The sequence below is a fragment of the Mobula birostris genome, chromosome 31 (genome assembly GCF_030028105.1).
Source record: "Mobula birostris isolate sMobBir1 chromosome 31, sMobBir1.hap1, whole genome shotgun sequence".
Taxonomy (NCBI): Eukaryota; Metazoa; Chordata; class Chondrichthyes; order Myliobatiformes; family Myliobatidae; genus Mobula; species Mobula birostris.
The window spans coordinates 20,151,858-20,167,580 of record NC_092400.1 but is presented as its reverse complement, the minus strand read 5'-3'; the positions used below and the strand labels follow the sequence as shown (position 1 = coordinate 20,167,580).

Sequence of the window (15,723 nt, the reverse complement as noted above, 5' to 3'; positions counted from 1 at the left end):
TAGAAGGGTGTATTTTAAGTCTAAAAGTCTATTGCTAGGTATTATCACAACAGAATTCCATGCATTCCCAAAGTGACACTGTTATCCAGAGAAAATTTAAAACCCAACACACTCTGCTCTCTGCTGGGTGTATTTCTGAAGGCCCACCCTCAAATAACTGTTTTCAAAAGGCCCTGTAGGTATCAATGCTGTACAGACACTGGCCCAAATAAAATTCGTATAGTCATTGCTTCCATAACCCACATCTGAGTTGATAAATCCGTGACAGCTTGGAACACGGACCACCATAGCACACTGATTTCATAAATGTCCAACTTAAACAAAAATGCACACAGTGCATTAGTAGGGGAATTAAAGGTTATGGGCAAAAGGCGGGTAGTTGGGGATAACTCCATGGCCAAATCAGCCACGATCTTATCGAATGGCTCGATGGGCCAGATGGCCTACTCCTGCTCCTATTTCTTATATTCTTACGACAGAGACATGCAAATCATAATAATCATTCAGGAGTCTCCACAGTTACTTGAAGATTACTTGAGAATTTTAGTGCTACAGGAAATTACTTTTTCTTCCAATGCATTTGACTGTCGAATATTTATAAATTAATGGAAAATAGTTCCTTTTTAAGTACAGGTTACCATCAGCTATCTTTTAAGAATGATCACCTACCTCATAACTAAGGAAATTTGAAGATTCTTCCAAATTCATATCTTCCTTCCTGATAGGATTATCACGTGTAGCCAGGGCCAAGCAACGCAGCGTGTCCCTGCCAGTACCCCAGTCCTTCACAACGCTCAAAATCTTCTCCTTGAGGGGCTTCGTGAGGGGAACCTTAATGGTTCCAATACGAACATGGGTACATCTGTCAATCACACTCTCAGGAGCACCCTACGGAAAGCAAGAGATCAACAGTTACTGTTTGTCCCTGGCTGCACTGAGCTTATTGTTCAGTGACTTTCCAGCAATCTGCACTTTGAACTGGGGAAGCACATACAATCAAAGTTTGGTTTGAGGGGACTAATTTCAGGCAGTGATTCCATCATCCGTAATAGTCAGCGCTTGTGGGGTACGTGCTTGCAGAGGGATCTCACTGAAACCGATCGAATGTTGAAAGGCCTCGATAGAGTGGATGTGGGGAGAATGTTTCCTCTAGTTTGGGGGGAGGGGGGAGGAAAAGAGTCTAACACCAAAGGACACAGCCTCTGAATAGAGGGGCATCCTTTTTGAATGGAGATGAGGAGGAATTTCCTTAGCCAGAGTGGTGAATCGGTGGAATTTGTTGCCACAGGCGGCTGTGAAGGCCAGGTCACTTAAGGCAGAGGTTGTTAGAATCTTGGTTAGACAGGTCATGAAGGCAGGAGATTGGGTCTGAGGGGGAAATGGATCAGCCATGATGAAATGGCAGAGCACACTCAATGGGCCAAATGGTCTAATTCTGTTTCCATGTCTCGTAATATAGGTCTGATCCAAGACCCAACAGTAACAACATAAGACTAGAATTCATTCAGTCTGTTTACACAGCAGCAATACGTATACATTTTACGCACAGTAGAACCAAACGGTACAAAGTGCCAGAAGGGAAACAAAATGGAATACAATTCAACTTTACCTTCACAAACATCTTGTTGCCAACAGATGAACGCGTGGGCTTGTTAGGCGAACAGTACACCGACATAGATTTCCGATCTCTAGAAAACTCTAAGGTGAACTCTTTCTTCATCAATTGCCTGATGACCTGGGGAATGAAAATATTTGGTTAGTTTTCATTTATTAAAACAAAATTCTAACAGAAGTAAACTATTTCGAAGTTAAAAACTTACAGTACAGCAAGCATTGGCTCGCTCAATCTTGGACAGGTTCTTCAATTCTGTGTCAAACACGTTCATTTTCTCAACCAGGCAACAGAGGGCAGTCTCTGTGGCTTCTCCAACTTTCTCATATATTCCTTTAGTCTAAAAAGACAGTTGAAATTTATTAGACAAATTATCTGAAGGAAACTCAAAAACTGTGTCAAGACAGGGAAAGATCCACTGTACTTTGTTCATATGCAGAGTAGCAACAGAATTACATCTTTTAGGTAATTTCTGATGTTCCTAAACACAATAACCAAAGTACTTTTCCCTAGAGTCAAAATCAAAAGTGGTAAGAAACTTGAATTATGCTGTGGCACAATTACCGCCAGTTCCAGTGAGGCAGAGATGTAATGCTGGTTTATTAATGCCAAAGAGACACATTTAGATTACAAGTGCTGACAAAGAATAAGCTGATCTCACAAGTCTCACCAGTCTCCTAAAGGGCAAAACGAGAAACCTTCAGCAATTTTTCGATCCATTCTTTGTTTTATAATTTGCCTAAGATTGGCAAGGTTCCATCATCTTGCCTTGATAAACCTATGTAGGTACATTAGTCATGGATTTCAAAATCAGCCAAGCATAAATTTTTCCAATAAGCAAACACAACCTACACTTCACAACTCCCTCCCAGAGAACATTTTGACTCTCCTTCCCCTCCAGTGCAGTTAACCCCACCCACCAACTGAAGATGAAAAACACTAGAAAGTCTGCCGATGCTGGACACCCAAAGCAACACACACAAAACACTGGAGGAACTCAGCAGGCCAGGCGACGTTTCGGGCCGAGACCCTTCTTCAGGCCTCCTTAAAATTAACCTTTAATTAATTGTATTAGCAGGGAACTCACCATTCCTGGTACCTTCTTGCCTCAGAGATATTGTTCGCTTTTCCACCTCATGTTTACCCCGTTCTTGTTTCATCTTCCCCCTCACTTCTGCTCTAACCTTTCAGCAGTGAGTCAAATGTTCCAAAATGTAATATTGCGGCATAGCACCGAGCAATTAAATATTTGATTCATACCTCATTAAAATCCAAAGAAGAATCGTTGCAAAGCGCGCAGATGGTTGCTAACTCAATCAGGCCATCATATTCCGAACATTTGATGATTTTGTTGTCCAATTCCCTGCAAGACAGAGATTAAACTTAATTGAGTAAAATATTTTGCATAGTTAATAATTTTCATAATTGTTTAGAACAGACTGGGTGCCACAAGCTTTAATTCTAGGAAACACGCAGAGTAAAATAACCCAGCTTTTTAAGAGAATGCAGTGATACACTGGAGAGATGCTTAGAAAGGATGGGAGAGGACGCCAAGAAGGGGGGGCTTGGACAAAAAGGAAAGTGAGGGCCAAAGGAATGTCACAGAGAGTCTAAGAACAGTGCAGCATAGAAACAGGCCCTTCAGCCCATCTAATCTGTGCCAAACTATTATTGAGCCTAGTCCCACTCTGCTGCAAATGAACCACAGCCCTCCCATTCTCATTCCTATCCAAACTTGTCTTAAATATTGAAATCGAACCCCCAAAGCTGCTGGCAGCTCATTCCACATCACCCTCTGAGAGAAGTTCCCCTCATGTTTTCCTTAAGCATTTCACCTTTCACCCAATCTCCTACTTGGGGAGGGGAGGGAACGTCGACTCAGACCATGAGAGGCCTGCATCGGGCATTTTCATGCCTTACAAGGCGCAGATTGGAAGTCTGTGTGGGGCGCCACTCCTCACACAGACACTAGAGCAATGTGTAATTAAGTGCCTTGCTCAAGGGCACAAACACGCTGCCACAGCTGAGGCTCAAACTAGTGACCTTCAGATCACTAGACGAACGCCTTAACCACTTGGCCACGTGTCCTACTTGCATTCACCTTATCTATACAACCCATAATTTCATATACTCCTATCAAAACTCTCCTCATACGTTAGAAAATAAAGTCATAGCCTATTCAACCCTTCCCTATAACTTAGTTGCCATGGCAGAAAAGCACAGGAAGCAGACTTGGTGACTGCTGCTAGATTGAAGGAGGGTGGATTCAAGAAGGGCACCCTTGATTGCTTTAGTGGTTAGGGGAAATGAGTACAAAAGCGGGGCACTGCCACAAAGAAGAGAAAATGTGCAGATGCTGGAAATCTGAGCATCACACAGAAAATGCTGGAGGAACTCAGCAGGCCAGGCGGCATCCATGGAAAAGAGTGCAGTCGACTTCTTGGCAGCACTGCCAAAGGGTTTCGGCCTGAAATGTCGGCTGTACTCTTTTCCATAGATGCTGCCTGGCCTGCTGAGTTCCTCCGGGGGGGGGGGTGTGTGTGTGTGTGTGTGTGTGTGTGTGTGTGTGTGTGTGTGCAGGGCATTGCCAATGGGCGAGAAAGAGCCCAGTTCAGCAATATCATTGAATGTGTGATCCCAGTGATTGTTCACATTGCTACAGCTGTGCTGTCAGGAGCTGAACATCAAGGCTGCATAAAAGCTGGTAGAGTCTCTGACAGCTGGAAGCAAAATGGAAGAAACAGTTTGCTAGGAAACAAGTCTGAAAGGTAACGACTTCAGTTTTCCAAAAATTTAGTCAGAAGAAATTTCTGCCCAGCTGGTCCGAATGCCTGACTTACAGATCACACAGACAGCAAGCGAGGTGGCATTTCCGATGATGGGGTCGTGAAAAGATGAAGTTGCAGGATAGAGGTGATGGAGCAAGGGCTGACATTGTTTTTATTCCATGACCTCTCCGCTTGTTGTCCACTTGTCATTCACTTTTATTCATTACCTACCCAGAGCCAGAGTATAACCTTCAGTGGGGCTCTTTTCCTTGTCCCTGTACGACGGTGCCCAGCTTTAACACCCCCTTGTCGCTCAGCGACATGCTACACTTCAGTAATGATCTTGGAAAACCAACCTAGCATTTCTCTCACACCCACACAATGACTCCAGTTACACCTCCCCATCACTTTCCCCACCATTCATTAACAGATGGAGTGAGACAGATTATGTTGTTAGCATCACTTTGGTAACTGTGATTGAAATGATTCAAACGTTGCTGTGGAAAACGGGCATGGATTTGAGAGGCAACAGCTCATTCAAAGACCTGAGAATGTCAGCATGTAGAGAGGCAAAAAAAAAGAGACATTATCCAACAACTTATGAGTAGAGTTTTTTTTGTACGTGACTGGGAAATGTGTGGGGGGGGCTGAAGATAAGATGCTGAGGAGAGAAATTTTTAGAAAATTAATATAGATTATAAACAAAAATACAATTATCTTAACCTCAGACCCATGTGGTCACTTTGTATTATTGATTTGGTTATAATATTTCGGTTTACAAGATTGTATGTTAACAGCAACACGGGTTATTTACACAGAAATGATGTTGAAGTCAGCTGCCTCATCCACTGTAGTCGGTTACGCGCAGGATGTGTTTCAGTTATTTGTGATCGTTTGGTGTAAATCAGATGTGTCTACCCCTTGGGAAGGCAAGAGTTTGAAGAACATACACAGAACTGTGCTCAATTGTCTTCTCCCAGTAAAAGAAAATATCGGAGAAACTAACCAGGCACATTCATAACAAATCCGAATGCATTTCTGACAGCCATATTTTTAAGAAGTCAGCTTGAGATTGATGCAATAATAGTGAATTAATTCTACCTCAGCAATTGAAAAAGTAAAATTCTTCAACCTTAATCTAGTGACACTGCAGAGCCCTACAAAAACATTTCCTCATTAATTAGAAATCCACTCACATGGACCAGATTGGGCCAGCATTGATAATGGTTTTTAATTTACAATCGAATTATCTAACTCAAACTTCATTTGCGGATATTGCAAAAGATCAAGGTACACAAATGATATTTAATTTTTAGCACTGCTTTCATCTAATGTTAATATTCAAAAAGCAAATTTTAAGTACTCAATTAATTAAAAAGGGCATAAAGAGTAAGGCAAGAAATATTGATGTTATTTTTCTAGAAAGGAAGAATTTTTACTAGCTGCCATGCACCAAAAATCCCAGCCAGCTGGTTAGGCTGAAGTGTTAAGCTTCAGTTAATCTGTTAAACAGTAAAATAACTCCTATCATTTTCTTCCTGTATTATAATGTCATTCTTCTATGCGACAAAAAGGTGAGAATTCAATTTCCTCCTTAGAGGAACAGAGACACAAGACACCAGGCTGATACAGGAAGGGATGCTGCACATTTCAGGATGCTATCTCAGATACGACATTGAACTAAAAGTTTCCAGCCCTGCAGAAATGTATGAAAGATCACATAACACTGAACAACTAAGTTCCCCCTCCCCCCCGACTATCCTAATTTCCTTTATCGAAAATAAAAACAAATCTAGTTCTCATCTCTCTGTTGTTAGTGGGATGTTGCTGGGATGTTCTTTTTATTACAGACCTCACTGGTGATTAAGGATGTCTGGTTTTCTTCAAGATGATATACAAATGCAAGTACTTTATTTATCATTGGATGAGGTAGAAATATGGCAACTTCACTTAAATTATTTTTTCATTTGCCTGATAATTTCTATTACACCAAAAGTGAAGAGCATATTAGGATTAGTAGGGTGATCGGCCAGATTTAGTTAAAACTCCCAAAAGTGTTAAAATTATAGCAATCATTTTCAGTTCAAATCATTATCGTGTTCAAAAGTGAAATGCAAAACAGATAGAACTTTGGATTTAGGTCAAAGATGACTTACATGCATTGATACAGATCCCAATCACAATAAACAGGACAAATCTAAAACAAGAGAAGTGGGAAGTGTTCAGAAAGGAATATAAACTAATTTAAAATCAGTTTATACCCATACAGGGAAGAGTTCTGTCAAAAAGTTCCACAGCTGAGGGTGACTGAAGGGGACAAGGCAACATGAAACTAAAAGAAAGTAGGACAAGTCTAACACAGACCCTGGCAATTGAGGGAAGTGCTACACTACACGACAAGGTAACACTACACTTTCAAAAGCTGCAAGAAAACTAGTGTGGGAAGGGCAGAAACTTTGAATAACTATCAAGGGCTCTTTGTGGGATTTGCTGTTGCTTGGTGGAGGGTGTTGATGCTAGCTGCTGGAACAAGTGCAAGGGGGGAGTTGATGCTTCTGCATGGGGGGATGGGGGTTCTTCGGTTTAACGTTTTTCAGTCATTCATTCTTTGAGGTTTTCTTTTTTTCGTGGATGTCTGCGAAGAGCAAGAATTTCAGGCTGAATACTGTACACATTCTCTGATATTAAAAGGGAACCACAGAACCACTTTCATGACAGTACTTGCTGCACGTAAGCTGACAAGAACTTGCTAAAGTTAACACAAGCAAAATAAATAGTAATAATTGACTAGCACCAGATGGTTCCTGACCCAGAATTTAAAAAGCAGCAGATAAGAACACTGGAAGATTACTTTTAGGATATTAATACAATTCCCCTGAATCCGGAAACTGTTCTGGAAAACTACATACATGATTCAAACACTTCAGAAAGATAAAGCAGGAAAGCAAACTATAGATTAGCGAGAGCCTTGTGCCTTATTATCAGGAAATAACAGCAGTTCATAATTATGGAGAGAATAAACTAGATAGGTAAACCTTTCAGCAGAGTGTTAGCCCAAGGGCAGAACACACCTGACAAACTGGAATTTGTAAGTGAGTGATTCAAGAGAACAGTTTTAAATATTTTAGGTGTTTAGGAGAATGGTTGATAAAGATCCTCACAAGAAGAAAAAAAAAATAGGTAAAGACAAAACTTGAGGAATTAGGACAACTTATTGGCCTGGTTAGGAATTAGGCTGAGCAGCAGGAGAAAGATAATAATTGACTGGTATTTAAGCCGACAGGATACGACAAGCCACATTCCACTAGGATCCACGTTGGTGTGGCAACTATTCATTTCTACTAACTTCAGTAACATACATGTCCACATATCCTTATTAACTTATCTACCAGAGAACTCCCAACAGCTTTTTGCCATCACCCTATCAGAGACATACTATCCCTTCCCCATCCTCTTTGCTATTTAAAACACATTTTCCACCTCTCCTAGTTCTGAGAAAGGATAGAAACATAGAAAATAGGTGCAGGAGTAGGCCATTTTGAGCCTGCACCGCCATTCAGTACGATCATGGCTGATCATTCAACTCAGAACCCTGTACCTGCCTTCTCTCCACACCCCCTGATCCCTTTAGCCACAAGGGCCATATGTAACTCCCTCTTAAATATAGCCAATGAACTGGCCTCAACTGTTTCCTGTGGCAGAGAATTCCACAGATTCACCACTCTCTGTGTGAAGAAGTTTTTCCTCATCTCGATCCTAAAAGGCTTCCCCTTTATCCTCAAACTGTGACCCCTCGTTCTGGACTTCCCCAACATCGGGAACAATCTTCCTACATCTAGCCTGTCCAATCCCTTTACAATTTTATACGTTTCAATAAGATCCCCCCTCAATCTTCTAAATTCCAGAGAGTATAAGCCTAGCCGATCCAGTCTTTCATCATATGAAAGTCCTGCCATCCTAGAAATCAATCCGGTGAACCTTCTTTGTACTCCCTCTATGGCAAGGATGTCTTTCCTCAGATTAGGGGACCAAAACTGCACACAATACTCCAGGTGTGGTCTCACCAAAGCCTTGTACAACTGTAGTACCTCCCTGCTCCTGTACTCGAATCCTCTTGCTATGAATGCTAGCATACCATTCGCCTTTTTCACCGCCTGCTGTACCTGCATGCCCACTTTCAATGACTGGTGTACAATGACACCCAGGTCTCGTTGCACCTCCCCTATTCCTAATCGGTCACCATTCAGATAATAATCTGTTTTCCTGTTCTTGCCACCAAAGTGGATAACCTCACATTTATCCACATTAAATTGCATCTGCCATGAATTTGCCCACTCACCCAACCTATCCAAGTCACCCTGCATCCTCTTAGCATCCTCCTCAAAGCTAACACTGCCGCCCAGCTTTGTGTCATCCGCAAACTTGGAGATGCTGCATTTAATTCCCTCATCTAAGTCATTAATATATATTGTAAACAACTGGGGTTCCAGCACTGAGCCTTGCAGTACCCCACTTGTCACTGCCTGCCATTCTGAAAAGGTCCCGTTTATTCCCACTCTTTGCTTCCTGTCTGCCAACCAATTCTCTATCCACATCAATACCATACCCCCAATACCGTGTGCTTTAAGTTTGCACACTAATCTCCTGTGTGGGACCTTGTCAAAAGCCTTCTGAAAATCCAGATATACCACATCCACTGGTTCTCCCCTATCCACACTACTAGTTACATCCTCAAAAAATTCTATGAGATTCGTCAGACATGATTTTCCTTTCCACAAGTCCATGCTGACTTCGACTGATGATTTCACCGCTTTCCAAATGTGCTGTTATCACATCTTTGATAACTGACTCTAGCATTTTCCCCACCACCGATATCAGGCTCACCGGTCTATAATTCCCCGGTTTCTCTCTCCCTCCTTTTTTAAAAAGCAGGGTTACATTAGCCACCCTCCAATCCTCAGGAACTAATCCAGAATCTAAAGAGTTTTGAATAATTATCACTAATGCATCCACTATTTCTTGTGCTACTTCCTTAAGCACTCTGGGATGCAGACCATCTGGCCCGGAGGATTTATCTGCCTTCAATCCCTTCAATTTACCTAACACCACTTCCCTACTAACATGTATTTCCCTCACTTCCTCCACCTCACTAGACCCTCGGTCCCCTACTATTTCCGGAAGATTATTTGTGTCCTCCTTAGTGAAGACAGAACCAAAATAGTTATTCAGTTGGTCTGCCATGTCCTTGTTTCCCATGATCAATTCACCTGTTTCTGACTATAAGGGACCTACATTTGCCTTAACCAATCTTTTTCTTTTCACATATCTATAAAAGCTTTTACAGTCAGTTTTTATGTTCCCTACCAGCTTTCTCTCATAATCTCTTTTTCCCCTCTCCTAATTAAGCCCTTTTTCCTCCTCTGCTGGACTCTGAATTTCTCCCAGTCCGCAGGTGTGCCGTTTTTTCTGGCTAATTTGTATGTTTCTTCTTTGGAATTGATACTATCCCTAATTTCCCTTGTCAGCCATGGGTGCACTACCTTCCCTGGTTTATTCTTTTGCCAAACTGGGATGAACAATTGTTACAGTTCATCCATGCGATCTTTAAAGGCTTGCCATTGCATATCCACCATCAACCCTTTAAGTATCATTTGCCAGTCTATCTTAGCTAATTGAAGTCTCATACCTTCAAAGTTACCCTTCTTTAAGTTTAGAACATTTGTTACTGAATTAACTATGTCACTCTCCATCTTAATGAAGAATTCCACCAGATTATGGTCACTCTTACCCAAAGGGCCTTGCACGACAAGATTGCTAACTAATCCTTCCTCATTGCTCAATACCCAGTCCATCTTCTGAAACAGATGCTGGCTGGCATATCAGTTCCAGCACTTTGTTTTTTTCAAAAAAGCTCCACCTAGCCTAGTACGTTGATGACAAAGATAGGCAGTGTGATCATTTTTATGTCAGCAAGAAATTACAAACACCTATCAACATGTTTGACAAAATACTCACAGCAAATTTAAAATCTGGAAACAGTGAGGTCAACCACATTATATTTTTAAAAAATTTAAAGTATTTGCTAAGTAAAAAGTTAGAAGCAACAGAGGTTGAAAGAGCTGATGGGACATTTACACAACTAATTAAACAGTACATATTCACTGTTCAATATATTTACAAACGTTTGTATAATACAGTTGTACAACAATTGGGTGCCTGGGTGGAGATTCGTCTGTACCAAAGGAGGTGCAATGTGCTCGGTGCTCCTTCCCTCTGCTGGCCCGCAGATCACCCTTGGGCAAGGTGTAGCACCTGCTTAGCCCCCTGATCAGGGTCATGTGAAGCCATGGGAGCAGGTTGTATGAGCAGCCGGTGCACATCATAAGTCCTGGTTATGCGGCCACTGACGCCAGGCAGACAGTCTCTAAAGAGCATTGATAATGGCTGCGGTCACCCCTCTTGTAAAGACACTGCCCAGAAGATGGCAGTGGCAAACCACTTCCGCAGAAAAATTTGCCAAGAACAATCATGGTCATGGATGGACCATGATAGCCCACGTCATACCACATGGCATATAATGATGATAAAAATGTTCATTGAAAAAGAGCAGTTCTAGCCACCACTCATTGACTTTGGGGGCAGATGGGTTGACACGACGTGTCATTGGAGGGAGTGCAATTTACAAGGTCGCACAAGTGGAGGGAGTGCAGATTACAAGGTCGCACAAGTGGAGGGAGTGCAGATTACAAGGTCGCACAAGTTAAGGGTATTCCTTTTGATTTATTTGATCAATGTATCCAATATATCAGGTGGAAAGGATAGAGAGAAAAACTACTGTTGGTTGGTACATGGCCTAAAAATTAGAGCTGGATATTATAGGAGTAAGATTCAGAAATATTGCCAAATACAGAGAAATTTAGAACTGTTCTGAAAGCATAAACTGGTGCATGGTCACCTTAGCTCATTTGATAACATTTACCAAAAGCAATAAGGAATACAGAAGTAGATTACAATCTTTTTGAGAATGCCAGAATATTGAATTGATGGACCAAGTAAGCCTACTGCAATCCTATTTTGGCAGTAGTCTTTAAGATACCACACCTTGTCAAAAATATTTAAAATTAGCAAAGGCAGAGTCACCTCCAGGAGCTTGTTGAAATATGCAGCCTGAGTAGAGATTTGTTGGGCTTCTGTGGACAATGCAAGACTCAAACATACATAATATAGAGCTACAGCCAAACTATCTGGTCTTCACTAGTTTGTTGTTCCTAATGGACAGCTGGTTACAGGTATGTGTGTCAACAGATCTCCAATTACACAAGCATTATCCTGTTATTGGACCAAGAGAGATATTAGAAAGAGGGAACAAAGATGCTTTGTGTTCCATGTGCTTCACTCTACCCCAAACAAAATGGCATCATGTTGCAGGCAATCTTAGCAAAGCTTCATCATAAGCACATCATCAAATACCATCCTTTTTTTAGCCTCACTTATCCAATGTACACACTGTTGCCAGAATATATGTGCACACATGCACTCTTTAAAAAAAAACGGAACAAAAAGTTATGACACAAAGTGCTGAAACATACTTTTTCAATTGCTTGTTGAAAAAGATTTAAGGAGATGTACTTACACTTGTCCTTCAGGGCTGTAGGTGCTGCCACTGATTCCAAATTCCTTCAGCCAACACTGGTCACCTTCAACTTTGTCGACAATGAACATCTAGGAGAATGACAAAGTAGCAGACACTCTAGGTGAAGAATAGCACACCAGTTGTTGGGTCACTGCAAGCTGAGGTGGCTAGCAAGATATAAACTCAAGTTTTGCTTACTGTTCAACTGATGAACAAGCTTTACACAACATGGCTCTGTGGTGGAAGAGTGACATCAGACCTGAATAATGTCCACTGCATTGTCTTGCATCCGAAGTTGTTTTTTTTTGAAAACATACAATAAATGAATTTCATTCTGATCTAATATATACAGCTGGGGACTACTGCATAGGATCGAAGCAAGCTGCAGAGTGTTGTAAGTTTAATCAGCTCCATTATGAGCAGGAGCCTCTGCAGAACCCAGGACATCTTTGAGGAGCAGTGTCTCAGAAAGGTGGCATCCATCATTAAGAACCCCCACAACCCAGGTCATGCCCTCTTCTCATTGCTACCATCAGGAAGGAGGTACAAAAGCCTGAAGGCACACACTCAATGATTCAGGAACAACTTCTTCCCCTCTGCTATTGGATTTCTGAATGAACATTGAACCTATGAATGCTATCTCACTTTTTTTTTTATTTCTAATTTTGCACTACTTAGTTAATTTGACTATTGTAATTCAGTTTTCTCCCCCTATTATCACGTATTGCATTGAACTGCTGCTGCCAAGTCAACAAATTTTACGACATATCTTGGTGATAATAAACCTGATTCTGATTAAAAATAATTAAATGCCTCACGACGGCAGGCAATGAATGCACTGTCAATCTCGTTGTGTGGGCCAAAAGATTTTTCTTCTCCTCCCCCTCTCACACAGCATTGGACTAAAGAAAACATATTCCCAGAGGAGTCCATTTTTAGTCCACGCGGCAAACAATCAGGTTGCTTTAACAGCCAATTCCAAATGTCTGACAGCACACGTAAATCCAGCACATATCCTACAAGCTGTAAAAGGCATGGCAAGGACAAATATGTTGAAACTGTTTGAACACTTCAAACTGCTTTACATTACAATATTTATCACAAGCATATGCTATTTGTAAAAAAAAAAAGGGGGGGGGAATCACTTCCATTTAAAATTTCAGTCTCTTAATAACCTCAATACAGTGAGCATGTACAATAACGTTTACAATGCATCATACAACAAAACTAATCTTGGTAAACATCTGAAATGTATTTCATCATGATTTCACATATTTGCATGATGCCTTTGAAATTCTCCCAGAGGATATCACGCAAGACTAAGGGTTTATGCAGAAACCAGAAGACAGACAGGGATAAAGATTACTCAGGATAAAAATGCAGAGGGATAAACTTCCTAAATATTACAAGCCAAGCAACTGAGGAGCTTCTCTTGCCACCCTACCAAATAATTTGAGCAGAAAGCAGCATATTTTTCTACTCTTCCACCTGAATTTTTTCTTAAAAATGACCGAAAGCACTTACCCGGCAGACAGACATCTGGTTTGTAGTGAGAGTACCAGTTTTGTCAGAGCAGATAACAGAGGTACAGCCCAATGTTTCCACCGATGGCAGACTCCGGACAATGGCATTCTTCTTTGCCATACGCCTCGTTCCAAGGGCCAGGCAGGTAGTTATGACGGCTGGCAAACCCTCAGGGATTGCAGCCACTGCCAAAGCAACTGCAATCTTAAAGTAATAGATGGCGCCACGAATCCAGGAGCCCCCATGTACGGGGTCGTTGAAGTGGCCAATGTTTATGATCCAAACAGCAATGCAGATCAGCGAAATCACCTTGGAGAGCTGTTCACCAAACTCATCAAGCTTCTGCTGAAGTGGAGTCCTCTCCTGCTCAGTTGCTGCCATCTCATCACGAATTTTGCCGATCTCTGTACCCGTGCCAGTCGCAACAGCTACTCCAATTGCCCTACCAGCTGCAATGTTTGTACCCTGAAATTGAGAGAATAAAAATCACCTTGATATGAAAAATTACCATGTTAATTGCACAGGTGTCTGGAAATTCACATTAGTTTAATTACCATTTGTCAAAGGAGGATTAAGGTTTCAACTGAAGCACTCCATCAGAACAATTTTGCTTTCTGATTCGTTGATTAATATTTTAAATATTCAGGGATTTTCTTTTCATCTTTATTATTTGCTAAACAGATATAGTTCAAGGAACCAAGAATGACTGGGCCAGCTAACAATATGTGTATTCAGTCCACCTGGTGCATTTATAAAGAAAACTGCTATAAACATCATTTTGTCTTTGACAACACAAGTTATGAATGCAGCTAATCTTTTCCCCTCAGGCCGGGAGGCTGATGGATCTGCAAGGAATGGGGGACCTATCCTTCAGTTCCCCTCTCTCCTCACCCCAAGTCAATACTGTGTGTGTGCGTAAGTATGAATATACTGTATAGGGGAATTAAAATCAGCTTTACTAACAACAATAGCACATAAATTTAGGTGGTGTACACTATTAATTACAAGAGACTGATTTTTGGGAGGCAGATTGCAACTCACCAACATTAGTGCAAATTCAACAGGGATTAATTTCAAGGCAAGTATTCCTGCTAAATTTTAAAGATTTACCAACAACAAAGCCCAGACGTTCTTCGCCCCCAAAGTTCATCCACAAAATTCAACACTTGCAAATATCTGGTACTTATCTTAGACTAACACAGGGTAGCCAACCACCCAAAGATGACCTATTAAACTGTGTCATTCACGTCACATTTAAATGTTGTTTAGAGGTCACTCATTCACTCGCTGTCTTTAATCTGAAGAAAAGAAAAACTGGCGGAAAACATTTTTAGGCGTGCCCAGGTCAAGCAAGCCGGTGAAACTACACTTGTTGAAGTGGATTCTCCGTGTCCAGCCCCGAGTGGGCCTTCCTGAACAAAATCGCCTCCAAAGCCCTTTCGCATTGTCAAAAATGTTACAAATTTGCCCTGAAACCCTCCCTGAACTGTTGCAGGCTCACTGTGACAGGGCTATTATTTTTTTTAAACTTCAACCAACACAGGCTCATTTGATAATCCCTTTTTAACACTTCATCTCCTTTCAAAGGTTTGCTCGGCTTCCCATTGCCTTGCCCTGCCAGCTTATACTCTCCTTAAGAGCTCATGCAAAATTTGGTGGACATTCTTGTCTTGTTGAGCCCTTACTCAAAACCAATTTAATGCCCTAGGCACCTAAAACCTTCCCTCTTGCACCGTGTTCCCAACCATCCAGTCATCAACAATATCCTCCAACTTCCGGACTCGTTAGTGCACAGCATCACGAGCCATCTGAAGATTGCTGCCTTTTTCCCCAATATTTTTAATAAAATTTCATATAGACAAATACAGAATTCATAAGGATACTTATTATAAACCAAAATAAGATAGCACAAAATGCACTATATATAAATCACACTGATACAATCATGGTATCCCATATTCATGATCAATCAAATAAAATAAATTGAATTATGAAATACAATAATATGGTTAATTATATCATAAAAAAATCTACACCCACTACCAAGACAAAGCTGGTTGGTTAAAAAAGAGAAAAGAGTACTTTACCATATAGTATTTTATAATAATAGATATTATTAAGATATGGTCTATATTTTAATACTTTAATAACAATTCAAAGATTTTCAAAATAGTTCAGAAAGGGTC

General features: G+C 41.1%; 1 protein-coding gene across 2 annotated transcripts in view; it reads right to left on the bottom strand.

The window, feature by feature from the left end:
• Positions 1 to 15,723, bottom strand: part of LOC140190953 (sarcoplasmic/endoplasmic reticulum calcium ATPase 2) — a 103,804-nt gene that overhangs the window by 18,989 nt on the left and 69,092 nt on the right. For both annotated transcript variants that reach the window (XR_011883724.1, XM_072247954.1), the window contains exons 8-13: positions 13,538 to 14,002; positions 12,014 to 12,102; positions 2,873 to 2,975; positions 1,821 to 1,952; positions 1,610 to 1,735; positions 670 to 888 (exon numbers count right to left, since the gene is read on the bottom strand). Coding sequence is in view for 1 of the 2 variants with exons in the window: in XM_072247954.1 (XP_072104055.1) it covers positions 670 to 888; positions 1,610 to 1,735; positions 1,821 to 1,952; positions 2,873 to 2,975; positions 12,014 to 12,102; positions 13,538 to 14,002 (1,134 nt within the window). In the remaining variant the exon portion in view is untranslated. The remainder of the gene's footprint in view (positions 1 to 669; positions 889 to 1,609; positions 1,736 to 1,820; positions 1,953 to 2,872; positions 2,976 to 12,013; positions 12,103 to 13,537; positions 14,003 to 15,723) is intronic.